General features: G+C 37.0%; 1 protein-coding gene and 1 non-coding gene across 2 annotated transcripts; both read right to left on the reverse strand.

Moving 5' to 3' along the window:
• Window positions 1–8,748: 8,748 nt before the first annotated feature.
• Window positions 8,749–8,855, reverse strand: LOC125099454 (U6 spliceosomal RNA). The gene has a single exon (XR_007127181.1). It is a non-coding gene; the product is annotated as a U6 spliceosomal RNA (small nuclear RNA).
• Window positions 8,856–13,234: 4,379 nt separating this feature from the next.
• LOC125097237 (peptidyl-prolyl cis-trans isomerase A-like) lies at window positions 13,235–13,612 on the reverse strand. Its single transcript, XM_047724866.1, has one exon. It carries the CDS (start codon window positions 13,610–13,612, stop codon window positions 13,235–13,237), a length of 378 nt encoding a protein of 125 aa, XP_047580822.1.
• Window positions 13,613–15,111: the final 1,499 nt, after the last annotated feature.

Genomic DNA, 15,111 nt, shown 5'->3' on the forward strand with positions numbered 1-15,111 from the left:
CTTTTCCCCTAAGGTCAGGAGCATGACAGGGATGTTCATTATCACCACTGCTATTCAACATAGTACTAGAAGTCCTAGGCTGAGCAATCAGACAACAAAAAGAAATAAAAAGCATCTGAATCAGCAAAGAAGAAGTCAAACTCTCACTCTTTGCAGATGGTATGATACTTTATGTGGAAAACCCAAAATACTCCATTCCAAAACTGCTAGAACTCATTTGGGAATTCAGTGAAGTGTTAGAATATAAAATCAATGCTCAGAAATCAGTTGCATTTCTATACAGCAACTGAAAAACAGAAGAAAGAGAAATTAAGGAGTCAATCCCATTTACAATTGCACCCAAAACCATAAGATACCTAGGAATAAACCTAACCAAAGAGGCAAAGAATCTATACTCAGAAAACTATAAAATACTCATGAAGAAACTGAAGAAGACACAAAGAAATGGAAAAATGTCCCATGCTCAATGATTAGAAGAACAAACATTATGAAAATGTCTATGCTACTTAAAGCTATCTAAACATTTAATGGACTCTCTATCAAAATGCCATCTTTTTTTTTTTTCAAAGAAATGGAACCAATAATACTAAAATTTATGTGGAACCAGAAAAGATCCTGAATAGCCAGAGGAATATTGAAAAAGAAAGCCAAAGTTGGTGGCATCACAATTCCAGACTTCAAGCTCTATTATAAAGCTGTCTTCATCAAGACAGTATGATACTGGCACAAAAACAGACACATGGATGAAGGGAACAGAATAGAGAGCCCAGAAATGGACACTTAACTCTATGGTCAACTAATCTTCAACAAAACAGGAAAGAATACCCAATGGAAAAAACACAGTCCCTTCAATAAATGGTGTTGGGAAAATTGGACAGCCACATGCAGAAGGATGAAACTGGACCATTTCCTTACACCACACACAAAAATAGACTCAAAATGGATGAAAGACTTCAATGTGAGATACGAATCCATCAAAATCCTTGAGGAGAACACAGACAGCAAGCTTCAACCTCAGCCGCAACAACGTCTTCCGAGAAACATGCCAAAGGGGGCGCCTGGGTGGCTCAGTGGGTTAAAGCCTCTGCCTTCGGCTCAGGTCATGATCCCAGGGTCCTCGGATCGAGCCCTGCATCGGGCTCTCTGCTCAGCGGGGAGCCTGCTTCCTCCTCTCTCTGCCTGTCTCTCTACCTACTTGTGATCTCTATCTGTCAAATGAATAAATAAAAAAATCTAAAAAAAAAAAAAAAGAAACATGCCAAAGGCAAGGGAAGCAAGGGCAAAAGTGAACTATTGGGACTTTATCAAGATCAAAATCTTTTTCACAGCAAAGAAAACAGTTAACAAAACCAAAAGACAACTGACAGAATGGGAGAAGATATTTGCAAATAACATATCAGATAAAGGGCTAGTATCCAAAGTCTATAAAGAACTTATCAAATTCAACATCCAAAGAACAAATAATCCAATCAAGAAATCAGCAGGGCGCCTGGGTGGCTCAGTGGGTTAAGCCTCTGCCTTCTGCTCAGGTCATGATCTCAGGGTCCTGGGATCGAGTTCTGCAATGGGCTCTCTGCTTGGCAGGGAGCCTGCTTCCTCCTCTCTCTCTCTTTGCTTGCCTCTCTGCCTACTTGTGATCTCTCTCTGTCAAATAAAAATAAGATAAAATCTTAAAAAAAAAAAAAGAAAAAGAAATCAGCAGAAGACATGAACAGACATTTCTGCAAAGAAGACATCCAGATGGCCAACACACACATGAAAAAGTGCTCAACATCATGTGACATCAGGGAAATACACATCAAAACCACAATGAGATACCACCTCACAAATCAGTCAGAATGGCTAAAATTAAATACTCAGGAAGCGACAGATGTTGGAGAGGATGCGGAGAAAGGGGAGCCCTCCTATATTGTTAGTTGGAATGCAAGCTGGTGCAGCCACGCAATAAAAAGGCATGGAGGTTCCTCAAAAAGTTGAGGTATTTACCCTAAAGATACAAATGTAGTGATCCGAAGGGGCACGTGTACTGGAATGCTTATAGCAGCAGTGTCCACAATGGCCAAACTTCAGAAAGAACCTAGATGTCCATCAACAGATGAATGGATAAAGAAGATATGGTGTGTATATATACTATGGAATATTATGCATACATCAAAAGAAATGAAATCTTGCCATTTGCAAAGAAGCAGATGGGAGTAGAGGGTATTATGCTGAGTGAAATAAGTCAATCAGAGAAAGACAATTATCATATGATATCTCTGATATGAGGAATTTGAGAGGCAGGGCGGGGGGGTTATGGGGGGTAAGGAAGGAAAAAAGATGGGATCAGGAGGGAGACGAGACATAAGAAACACTTAATCTCACAAAACAAACTGAAGGTTGCTGGGGGGTGAGGCAATAGGGAAAGGGTGGTTGAATTATGGACATTGGGGAAGGTATGTGCTACGGTGAGTGCTGTGAAATGATTTTTCAGCAGATGATTCACAGACCTGGACCCCCGGGGCAAATCATACATTATATGTTAATAAAAATAATTTAAAAAAAAAAAGGTCCAAATTGGCAATCAAAAGTTCAAATTTCAGCCCTAATCCAGACCTACTGAGGTGAATCTCTGAGAATGAAGCCCATGAATATTCACTTTTAAAAATAACCTCCCAGGGGCACCTGAATGGCTCAGTCGGTTGAGGGATGGACACATGATTTCAGCTCAGGTCATGATCCCAGGGTCCCATCTCAGGCTCTGCACTCAGCCTGCAGTCTGCTTACCCCTCTCCTTCTGCTCCTCCCCACTGCTCTGTCTCTCTCTGTCATCTCTCTCTCTCTCTCAAATAAATAATCTTGGAAAAAAAAAATCTCCCAGATGTTATTTATGCACCTAATACATGAGACATCTGTATTATATAAACATCTGTCAGTGGACTTGTGTTGAAAAAAGTCTACTTGATTATATGAACCATGTGTCTGAGCCAAGTCTATATTGCAAGGTGTCAGATGTAAATGAAGAGAAATGGTTACATAGTTTTTAAACCTTTTAGTAACACTAAATTTGGTTGTGAACAATATTAAATTTCTTTCTGATTTAGTAAAAGTACATTTTTTACATTTAGGTTTATACTATTCTCTTCCTCTTGAGAACATTAAAGCCACCAAGAGAAGTTGTGGTTGCCTATGACGATGGGTATTTTCATTTAATTTGACAAGAAAGAGGGACTTGGGGGAAACTTTATAAAATCGTTCTTGAAATTTATTTCATTTATTTGTAATAAATATATCATCTCTAAAACTAGATAATAAATCAGTTTACCTTGCTTCATCTAGCCATGTATAGTTAAAAAAAAAGCCAAGCTATATAATGCTTTCTTGGGTAGAAATTCTGGGTAAATAAGCATTTCCAGATGTTAATTTTGAATAAAATTTCTCTCTAAATTACATGCATACATGATCTTCCCTTAGTGAAACTGATAAATAAAACAGAACAATTTTTTTTTAAATGGGGGGAAAAACAAACACTATTTTCTCTATATATGCTTGATACACAGAACAACATAGGTATGATTGGTGAAATAATGAGTAAAATAAGCAAAAATGAAAAGTGCCATTATGGTATAACTTTTTTAAGTTAAAAAATGACTAACACTAGGGGCACCTGGGTGACTCAGTGGGTTAAAGCCTCTGCCTTCAGCTCAGGTCATGATTCCAGGGTCCTGGGATCAAGACCCACATCAGGTTCTCTGCTCAGCAGGGAGCCTGCTTCCTCCTCTCTCTGCCTGCCTCTCTGCCCACTTGTGATTTCTATCTTTCAAATAAATAAATAAAATATCTAAAAAAAATGACTAGCACTAATTAATATAATTTGATGAAAATATAAAAAGAAGCAATGTAATAAAATAATGGTTATTTGGGTATTGGGGAGAGGTAGGCAAATGATAAAAATGTAGCATAAGTATGGAGAAGCTATTATAAATTAATAGTTTTTACATTGGGAAACAAATTCATAAGGTCTCACTAAAAATATCTTGTCAAAATTTATCTCTGATGAGGGCGCCTGGGTGGCTCAGTGGGTTAAGCCTCTGCCTTCGGCTCAGGTCATGATCTCAGGGTCCTGGGATCGAGTCCCGCATCGGGCTCTCTGCTAGGCAGGGAGCCTGCTTCCTCCTCTCTCTCTCTCTCTCTGCCTACTTGTGATCTCTCTCTGTCAAATGAATAAATAAATTCTAAAAAAAAAAATTATCTCTGATGAGATTAAATAGTAGTTGATTGATACAATTCAATTGTGCCTTTAATGAAAAACTGATACTGGAATATATGAATCAGCATTCTCAAAATTATAACATAGGAACTAATTTTAGGATTTTTTTTTAAATTTTAGGATGTTAAGAGAGATTACCTTAGAAATGGTAGAATATTTCTCTTAGACAGATAGTGAAAACCAACCACTGCCAAATATTTTATTGCCTATAGAACATATTAAAAAGAATAATGGCAAGAATGACAGCAAGAAACTCTCAAACAAGATCCATCACCTGTATTTGATGATATTTGGGAATTATTTGCTTTTTATCAAGGGCTATTTATTTGCTTTATGCTTATTCTGGAAGATTCCAAACTATACATTTCTTTAAAATAACTCTTCATCAATAAATTAAAGAAGATATAAGGAAATAATTTCCTAAAAAAGTTCATGTTTTTCCCTTTTCACTTCCATGTTGACACCTTAACTTATTAATTAACTTATTAATTCGAGCCACTATATATTCTAAGTATAGTGATCATGATGTAAGATAATTTACAGTTTTATAAATAACCTTCTCATTAATATGCTTCCACAGCCAAGGAAGAGGAAAGGGGATTTACTCACATCAAAAGAGGACAGATGGGCACCTGGGTGGCTCAGTGGGTTAAAGCCTCTGCCTTCGGCTCAGGTCATGATCCCAGGTTCCTGGGATCGAGCACCGCATCGGGCTCTCTGTGAAACAGGGAGCCTGCTTCCCTTCCTCTCTCTCTGCCTGCCTCTCTGCCTGCTTGTGATCTCTGTCTGTCAAATAAATAAATAAAATCTTTAAAAAAAAAAAAGAGGACAGATATTCTAACTTAAAATATTTGAAGGTAAAGGAAACTCGATACAAACAAAAGCATGCTTATGGATGGATAGGAGTATGTCCTTTGAAAAAGAAAAGATAGGGGTGCCTGGGTGGCTCAGTGGGTTAAGCCTCTGCCTTCAGCTCAGGTCATGTTTCTCAGAGTCCTGGGATTGAGCCCCACATCGGGCTCTCTGCTCAGCAGGGAGCCTGCTTCCTCCTCTCTCTCTCTCTGCTTGCCTCTCTGCCTACTTGTGATCTCTCTCTCTGTCAAATAAATAAGCAATATCTTTAAAAAAATTTAAAAAAAAATAAAAAATAAAAAGAAAAGACATCTTTTTCTTCTGTGATTTGGGGAAAAAATTCCACAGTGCCTTTAGCTGTTTTCTGTTGGTAGGAATTTTCCTTCAGACCTCATTTTCAATGTAGGTTACTTGTATGATATAAAAATATTCTTAACGCATAGACCAATTTGTCTGAAATCTTCTCTAATGTCTCTTATTTTCTCCTATATTTGCTGAGTGAGAAGAAATAGGTAACTAAAAATAAGCATGTTTATGACAATATTTTATCAACTTATTTAAATACATGTAAAAAGCTCACATGTGTTAAGTCCTTAAATTTCACCGGAAACTATTGTGAACAACTTGCACGTATTAACTTTTTTAAATGTTAATTTCCTCTGAGCTAGCAATTGTTGCCTCCCTGCAAAGAAGAGGAAAATAAGTCACAGATAAGTAAATTGTACAAGGTCACATAGCTAGTAAGAAGTGGATTTGGGATCTGTAGTTTTAATTGTATAACTGATGCTCTTTTTTCTTTCTTTTTAAGATTTTATTTATTTATTTATTTGACAGAGAGAGAGAGAGAGAGAGAGAGTGAGACAGGGAACACAAGCAGTGGGAGTTGGAGAGGGAAGCAGGCTTCCCACCAAGCAGGGAGCCCAATGTGGGCTCGATCCCAGGACCACAGGATCATGACCTGAGCCAAAGGCAGACACTTAATGACTGAGTCATCCAGGCACCTCAGACCTGATGCTCTTAACCATTATGCCTTAATATATCAAGGTCTATTAAACTATTATCACCTGAAAAATTAAGTATCTACAAATGTTAGCACAACTAAATACATGATTCAGGGGAAAAAAATGTTCCAATGTTCAATACACTACTAAGTAGTCAAAATATAAGCAATATAATTATCTGTTTTTATATGCATATATTTATTAAATAAGGACATATTTAAAATAATTACACTTTACAATCATAAAAAAGACCTCATCTTTAAGTGCTTAAGTGTTGTAAGCACAGAATCAATAATGTGCTTTATTTATTTTGACCCTATGATAAACTCTATTATTATGCTCCTTTGTGAACAATCAAAAAGGATATGGAATTTTAAAATGATTATGCCTACATATTGTGGGTTAAGTCAACATCAGCGAAGAAACTGGGTTTCTAATAATATAACTACATTAAAAATGTTGGGGAAGGGGCGCCTGGGTGGCTCAGTGGGTTAAAGCCTCTGCCTTCGGCTCAGGTCATGATTCCAGGGTCCTGGGATCGAGCCCTGCATCGGGCTCTCTGCTCAGCGGGGAGCCTGCTTCCTCCTCTCTCTCTGCCTGCCTCTCTGCCTACTTGTGATCTCTGTCTGTCAAATAAATAAATAAAACCTTTAAAAAAAAATGTTGGGGAAAAAAGAAAACTGAGTCATTTGATTTTTGAGTTGTGTCTAGTGCCGTGTCAGAATAGAAATGACATTAGTATTTTTATTCAGTCACACATGTATGCAGTCACTCCAAAACCCTATGTTTTTGAGCCTATGAAACATGGTAAGAACACAAACAAAAGCAAGATGAATAAGAAGATGTGAAGGGGAAAAAATCACAGTGCTCCAACCTCAGAATTTTCAGAATCCAGAGAACTCAATCTTAGCCTGTGTATATGCTGCTTGCATACATTCAGTTTGAAAGAAAAATCACGGAAATTTTAGGTGCTGCATCAGAAGTCAGCAAGCGATAGTCCAAATGCCCAATGTGACCTTCTACCTGGTTTTGTTTTGCATGGTGAACTGAGAGGATTTTATACCCCCAATATTGAAAAAAATCAAATATAACCTATTGTGTAACACATGAAAATTATAGGGAATCAAAATTTAGTGACTGTATATAAGGTTTTGGCATACTCCTTCCTTTATGTATTTTTTCTGGCTGTTTTTGCACTACAAGGACAGATTTCAGATGTTATGAAAGATAGTATCAATTACAAAGCCTAAAATATTTGCTATCTTTATAAAAGGTTTGTTGTCCTTCACATATACTATCCATATAGGAAATGTTAACTGGGAAATTATCTTGCTATGTGATTGGAGCTACTCATATTGAAATAATCTTTTTCTGAATAACTCTGTTAATTCTTCATTAGAAATTCAGATGCTGCTCATATTAATTTTTTTTAATATTTATTTATTTATTTATTGGAGAGAGAAAGAGAGAGAGAGAGAAAGGGAGAGAGCATGAGGGAGAAGCAGACTCCGTGCTGAGCAGGGAGCCCGATGTGGGACTCGATCCCTGGATACCAGGATCATGACCTGAGCTGAAGGCAGACGCTTAACCAACTGAGCCACCCAGGTGCCCCATATTAATTTTTAATGTATTTTTATTTTTTAAATATTTTAATTATTTGAGAGAGCAAGAGAGAGAACATGAGTAGGGGGAAGGGCAGAGAGTGAGGAAAAAGCAGACTCCCTGCTGATCAGGGAATCTGATGTGGGGCTCAATCTCAGGACCCCGGGATGATAACCTGAGCTGAAAGCAGATGCTTATCCAACTGAGCTACCCAGGCACCCTTGGATCCTGTCCATTTTAAACAATGACAGTGACTGATTATTACAATCTTTAAGTATAAATAATATGTTTCTGTTGCCAACTATATAGTATTTTGCAGCATATATGCAATATGACACTATGTAGTCATGGTGTTAGTTTAAAAAATATAAAATGTAGTTCTTATCCATAAATATCTGAACATTTAAATATAAAGACATGATTTATTATTTGTCAAATCTTGGGCTATGTCTTTGGATGTAGTTTTTTACAAAAATCTCTAACATTAGGATACATTAAATGTAGGAATAAGGCTAATCCTGGGGGATTTAACTATACCTCACATTTTCCAACAGCAGTTTCAACCCTGATTATATTTTGGGACTCTCTTGGCTTGTTTTCTTAGAGAAGTTTAATTCTCTTTCAGTTCACAATATTAAAAATTAAATTCATGCTGATGACCTAGATTTTTAAAAATAAAACAGAACAAATCAATGGTTATCTCAGGTAAACTGTTCTACCGTATAAATGAGAACTCTGGATTCTATACTATTGGAACAACTCCAGACTTAATGTCGCATCAGAAAGTTTTCTGGATTTACTATATGAGAACTTCATTAGGTCTGAAGTTAAGAAAGAATGGTATAATCTCTTCATACATTACTTGTGAATAAACTTTTCATTGACTTTTATTGTCTGATGCAGTTTGGCTAGGAATAGTAATAATAAATTATATATTCAATTGTTAAAGTGTTGTAGGGTAGCCTCAATCATCTTCTATTTTTTTTTCTGTAAGGTTTTCTTTTATTTAAAAGGTCATTCACAAAATACTATATCCACAGATTAAAAAATAGGGAAAGCTTCAGAAATCTGTGTATCATCCTTGTATAGATGTCATGCTAATCTTCTCTGTATCATTCCAATTTTAGCATATGTGTTGCCAATGTAAGCACTATATTTTTACTTCTAGTGACTTCATTTATACCCACAGTTTCTCTTTATCACTTATATATACACCTTAGCTATCCAACAATCTACTTTGGCAACTCCAAATTCCTCTTAAGCACCAAACATGTACTTAAGCACCAAACATGTGTCTTCCTGGGTTCATTGAATATGTTGCCACATGTTTCATGAAAAACTTAATCTCATAATGTTCAAATATGAATTCAGCTAGCTTTATTTTTCTTCTCCAAATTTTACTTCATGTTGAGTATTCTTAATTTCAGTGAATGGTGTTGGTACCCTCTCACTTTCTGAAGCCAAAATTATCAGCATCATTCTAGACACTTTCCTTACACTTATTCCTCATTGCCATGCCTTCCCCCTTTGCATGCACTGAAAAAAGAGGAGATTACTATTTACCAATTTTAACTCCTAAGTATCTCCACTCTGAGTACTGAGTACTAAGTATTCCTCCTCTCCATTTCCACAGTCACAACCTCGGTTTATCATCTCTTAGGCTCACGATGTTTGTATTAGTCTCCTTACTAGATCCCTTGCCTAAATTCATTTTCAAACTATCCATCTTCCATAATGCTTACAGAAATGACTTAACAAGTCTGCTTTATTTTTTTAACAAGTTTGCTTTAAATAATTCAGTACACATTGCCCAAATTTAGTCCAAATATTGTATTACAGCATAAGGAACTCTGAATCTTCATCCTATCTCCTCTAAAATGCATGTCTTTTCACTTAATTGTATCCTATAATTCAATCTTGCTGAACTAGGGTCATTTCCCAGCACATGTTAGTCTCCTCCTTGTACTTCTGGGCCTTTTGATAAAATGCTCTATCTGGTTTGTTCTCTCAACTTTCTACCTGACTAATTCCTGCTGGATTTTTAAAACCCAGCTTAATTGTAACATCATCTTAAAAGTTTTTCTAGTGTTGTCAGTGAAAATGGCAGAGTAAAGAAATCCAAAAGTTCATCCTTCCATAAAGACAATGGAATCTTATAAAAACTGTCAGAATCAACCTTTTTGGAATTCTGGAAACAGACCAAAAACTTACAGCAATGAGGGTAAGATTTAAGTAAGAAAAGTCATCTGAATCTTAGTAAGAACAGAGGGTTTTGTGGTGTAACTTATGCTGTTCTTTTCTTTCTTTTTCTTTTTTTTTTTTTTTTTTTTTTTTGGATGGGGGAGGGACAGAAGGAGGAAGAGAGAATCCCACGCAAGCTCCATGCCCAGTGTGAGCCTGATGGAAGGCTTGATCTCACAACCCTGAGAACATGACCTGGTCTGAAATCAAGATTCAGATACCTAACCAACTGAGCCACCCAGGCACCTCAGATTTACGTTGTTCTCATTTCACATTCCCAGTTAATCCACAACCCTTGTATAGGTACCAATACCAGAGGGAACAGAAAAGACCTCATTCACAAAGAACTGTGATCATTTGTTTTGACCTGCTAATGGCTCTCTAGAAGACCAGCTGAGGGGTTACTTTATCTTGTTTAACTTGGAACTGTGGCAGTTTTGGGGGGGCATTTGTCAAAAACATTTATAAAGAGATGTATTAGCTTTCTGAAACAATGGATAACACTTGGGGAAAACCACTTACTAATGAAAAAGCTCGGGAGAGAAGACCAGGGAATGAGATGCTTTGGGGAAACATATGCTTTTTGTTTTGTTTTTAAAGATTTAATTTATATATTTATTTTAGAAAGAGATAACAAATGGGGGAAGGTGCAGGGGTGGGGAGAGAGAGTACGAGAAGCAGACTCCCCACTGAGCATAGAATGCAAGACTGGGCTTGACCCAGGGTTTGATTTCAGGATCCTGAGATGATGACTTGAACCAAAATCAATTCAGTTGATTAACTGACTGAGCCACCCAGATGTCCCAGGAAACACATGTTTTCAAAAGCTCCAATACATTCATGGGAATCTGAAAAGTCATGTGAATTTCCAGAGCAGGGCACATGCTCAAGAAAGAATTAAGAAGACCCTAAGTTCTCATTCTGACTGACCTTTGGGATCTACACAGAGAGGAAGTAAAGGCCAAGGCAGAGAGGTAAATTGCTTAACTGAGTGTTGAAGGTATGCCAAGGATACACACAGACCACTGGCAAAGACTGGGAATTTATTGTTTACAGGTGTTTAAGCAAATCTTATTCCAGCCTCTAGCTCACCACTAAACTAACAGAACATTAGGGGCCACACACAACAGAAAACAGACTTTACAATTAGTTCGGAAAGTCACCAGATACCCAAACATTAACAACAACAAGGAACAATAGCAAACCCTAGGGGCAGATATCCAGATATCCTGATTTCTAGAGTTGCTACATTATCATATTAAAAATACTCAGTTTTCGGGACACCTGGGTGGCTCAGTTGGTTAAGTGGCTACCTTCAGCTCAGGTCATGATCCCAGCATCCTGGAATCTAGTCCCACATCAGGGTCCTTGCTCAGCAGGGAGCCTGCTTCTCCCTCTGCCTCTGCCTGCCATTCTGTCTGCCTGTGCTCACTCTTTCTCTGTCTGACAAATAAATAAAATCTTTAAAAAAGAAATACTCAGTTTTCAACAAAAATGTGATGCATACAAATAAATAAGAAAGTATGGTCCATAAGCAGGATGGGGGAAAGCAATAAATAGAAACTGTCCCTAAGGAAGTCCAAACATTAAATTTACTAGATAAAAACTACTACACTTCTGTTTCTATTTATAGGAAATGTCCAGAATAAGCAAATCCACTGAAACAGAAAACAGATTCACAGTTTGCAGGGGGAAAAGGGCAGGGGAAAATGAGAAATGACTCTTTAAAATGGATATGGGGTTTCCTTTTGGGGTGATTAAAACGTTCTGGAATTAGGTAGTGGTGATGGTATGCATAACATTGTGAGTATGCTACATAGCACTGAATTGTATAACTTAAAATGGTTAAGGTGGTGAATTTTATGTTATGTGAAGGTTATCTCAATAAAGATATGAGTCCCCTTCCTCCCAAAAAAGTTTTCAAGACTTCTCTACCTTAGCTTTGGTACTCCTTGTAGGTCACAGAGTTTCCCATTGCATATCTCTACCAGATTCTCCTGAAATTGCTGTGTTTTTTTGCATGTCTTTTCACCTTGACTGTGGATTCATGGGGATTAGTGATAATGCTCCTCACCTAATAGCTAGAATTATGCTTGAGGTACAAATCCACCACACTGGAAAAATTGTGTAATAGAACCTTGTAGATGCTTACTTGGGATTTATCTGTGATCATAAGGCAGATTCAAAATGAGAACAGTAATTGCCCTGAAAGTAACTGTCCTGAAGGAATACAGTAAATAGGATATGCTATAGCTATTCACCTTTCAGAGGTAGTTAAAAACAGCCTCCTTCTGGGGTGGACACAGACAGCCTTAGTCTGAGACATCAAAGGGCTTACTATAGCTCAAAACATGTTAAGTACAAGTGAAACAATTCAACTACAACACAAGATCCATAAAATTAAAATACAGGATATTATATGCATTGTATATGTCAGGGAAAAAGTAAAATAGGAGAGTAAATGCTATAGAAAGAACTAATGGGGAAATTGTAAAAGGATCTGGCCCTGAATAATGGTTATTTAAACCTTCTTGGGAGTGATTCACCATCTCCCCATCTGTATATGGAGTTCTGCCATGTCCAATTGGGTTGTTATCAAAATAAATGTGGTTAACAGATGTCCTCAAAGTCTAAGACAATTAACTGGATATGATGAAGCAAGAAGACATTTGAAAATTATCATAAGTTTCCGGGATCTGATAGCTAGGAAAACTGTACTGGCTGTAATAAAATGAGGAAGATAGGAAGTTCGATCCATTTTGAGGGAAAGATGATAACAAAGAGGACTGGACATGTTATGTTGAAGACTAAGTGGACATACATAAAAATGCCAAAACTCAGGGTGAGGATGGAACCTTTCTTCATATTAACCAAGAGTTTTGATAAATAAGATAGATGCTCTTCAAATTCACTGGGTGTTCTTACTATAATGATAGCTAGAAATTCATGTAACAAATAAGGAACACATTTTTAGCAAATTATCTTCTTTCTGTTTTTGTTTAGGTTTTATTTCATCATCATAATCTTAACTCTGTGATCCAGGTAGACTTGAAGGGGAGTAAGGAAAACATGGAATCCATGGAATTGCAGCCAGAGCACAAAGATTATAGAAAATTTCCAGCAGATGAGGGTGAAGGGGACCTCTCCAGAGCTACAAAAGGAATGGGCTGGTAGTTAAGATAAAACACAAGTCAAATTTATTAGATTTGTCCACAGTCAGCAACTGTGATCTTGCTGGTCTTGCCATTCTTGGACTCAAAACATTCCAGGCTTCCACAATATTCATACCCTATTTTACCATGCCAAAGACCACATGCTTGCCATCCAAGCACTCAGCCTTCCTTGGCCGCACAGATGTAAAACTGGGAAGCGTGTTGGGTCCAGCATTTGCCATGGACAAGATGCCAGGACCAGTGTGCTTCAGGATGAAATTCTTATCCTCAAATTTCTCCCCATAGATAGATTTGCCACCACCACCACCCCAGCACATAAATCCTGGAATAACCATGTGAAAGCAGGAAACTTTATAACCAATTCCTTTTTCCCAGTGCTTAGGCATCAAAATTCCCTTTTGTATTTGGAACTTTGTCTGGAAACCATTCAAAGGAGACAAAGCCCAAGCACTGCTGTCCACAGTGATGTTCAAGAACATGGTGGTGCTGATCATGGCTGGGTGGCTCAGATGGCTCTGGGGTGCTGGTATCTGCCAGGCCAGCAAACTACATTCTAATTCATAGTTTTAATAATTGTAGTAATTACTAATCCATTAAGCCATATAATCAATATTTATCAAGGGCCAAATATATGCTAAGAATAGATGCTGAGGATAGAAAGATAAACCCTATTCACAAAGTCCCCACCTTACAGAGCATACATTGTGATTAAGTTAAATCAATCAATCAAGGAAGATCCTATAGTTTGATTTAAAAAATCAGTAAGTATGTACATTGCAAAGTTATCATCACAAAATTTGTCTTCCCTCTTGTTCCTCAGCAGATTAATTCAATGTTATTATTAAATTCATGGCAAGTCCCATATGCTGACACCAAGGAGAAGAAGCATTTTCACTAGACTACTCAGTTCTGAGCTATTACTACTGCTTCCTTTGTTATTATTTTATGTACCAATAATGTGCTGAGTAAAAGCTAAGTGCCTATTTCTGGGGCATGGCTGAGAATATATATAATCAAATAATATCCCTGCCACACAAAAAATTTTACAGTCTAGAGAATGAAGCATAAATTTATACAAGTGTGAAATTATTAATGAGAGTATGGGATGAGATGCATAGATTGTTAGCTGTATATAAAACCTGTCAAACTGAATGTTTTAATCAGAGTTAAATAGCAGTGTCCCAGCATCATGATTCAGTAGACTATCCAGCGTCAAGAGCTAAATGACTAGCCAATGTAAGAGGAAGTATTTACATCTCATTCCAGTAGCATAGCATATGGTAGACTTCATTCTCAGAAGTCAAAATGGTAGCATTTTGCCCAATTAAAACTATATTTATATATACAAATTTCCCCAAATTTCAAACTTAATCCCTAAAAAAATCAACATCAGAAATGACATTTTTATGGGTGCCTGGGTGGCTCAGTGGGTTAAAGCTCTGCCTTCAGCTCAGGTCAAGATCCCAGGGTCCTGGGATCAAGCCCGGAATCGGGCTCTCTGCTCAGCAGGGAGCCTGCTTCCTCCTCTCTCTCTCTCTGTTTGCCTCTCTGCCTACTTGTGAGCTCTCTCTGCATCAAATAAATAAATAAAATCTTAAAAAAAAAAGAAATATTATTTTAAAATTTTAAATTATATTTGTTTACATAAGAACTGAAAATCTAGAAACATCATTTTAAGTAGGTAAGTGATTTTTTAGAAAAGAAAGCCTAGAAACAGAATACATATTCATGTCAAGTAATCTTGGACGAATTATTACAGAATGATCAGGTACTAAGCCACAGAGAGATTTTTAATAAATTCCAAAAGTGGAATTTACTTTGCATGACCAAGGTAAAATTATTCTAGAAATTTATTTTAAATTTTTGAGCAAAGATATTCTAGTGACATGCAACCTCAACTTACATCATTGATGAATGGATAGGAATTGGGTATAAAAAAGTCAAGGAAAGTGTATGCAGGGAAATGCATTGCAGTGAAAGAAATATTGTGAGC

Source organism: Lutra lutra, chromosome 4 (genome assembly GCF_902655055.1).
Source record: "Lutra lutra chromosome 4, mLutLut1.2, whole genome shotgun sequence".
NCBI lineage: Eukaryota > Metazoa > Chordata > Mammalia > Carnivora > Mustelidae > Lutra > Lutra lutra.

Coding starts and splice junctions, on each gene's coding strand:
- LOC125097237 (XM_047724866.1), bottom strand. CDS start 13,612: ATGATCAGCACCACCATGTTCTTGAACATCACTGTGGACAGCAGTGCT.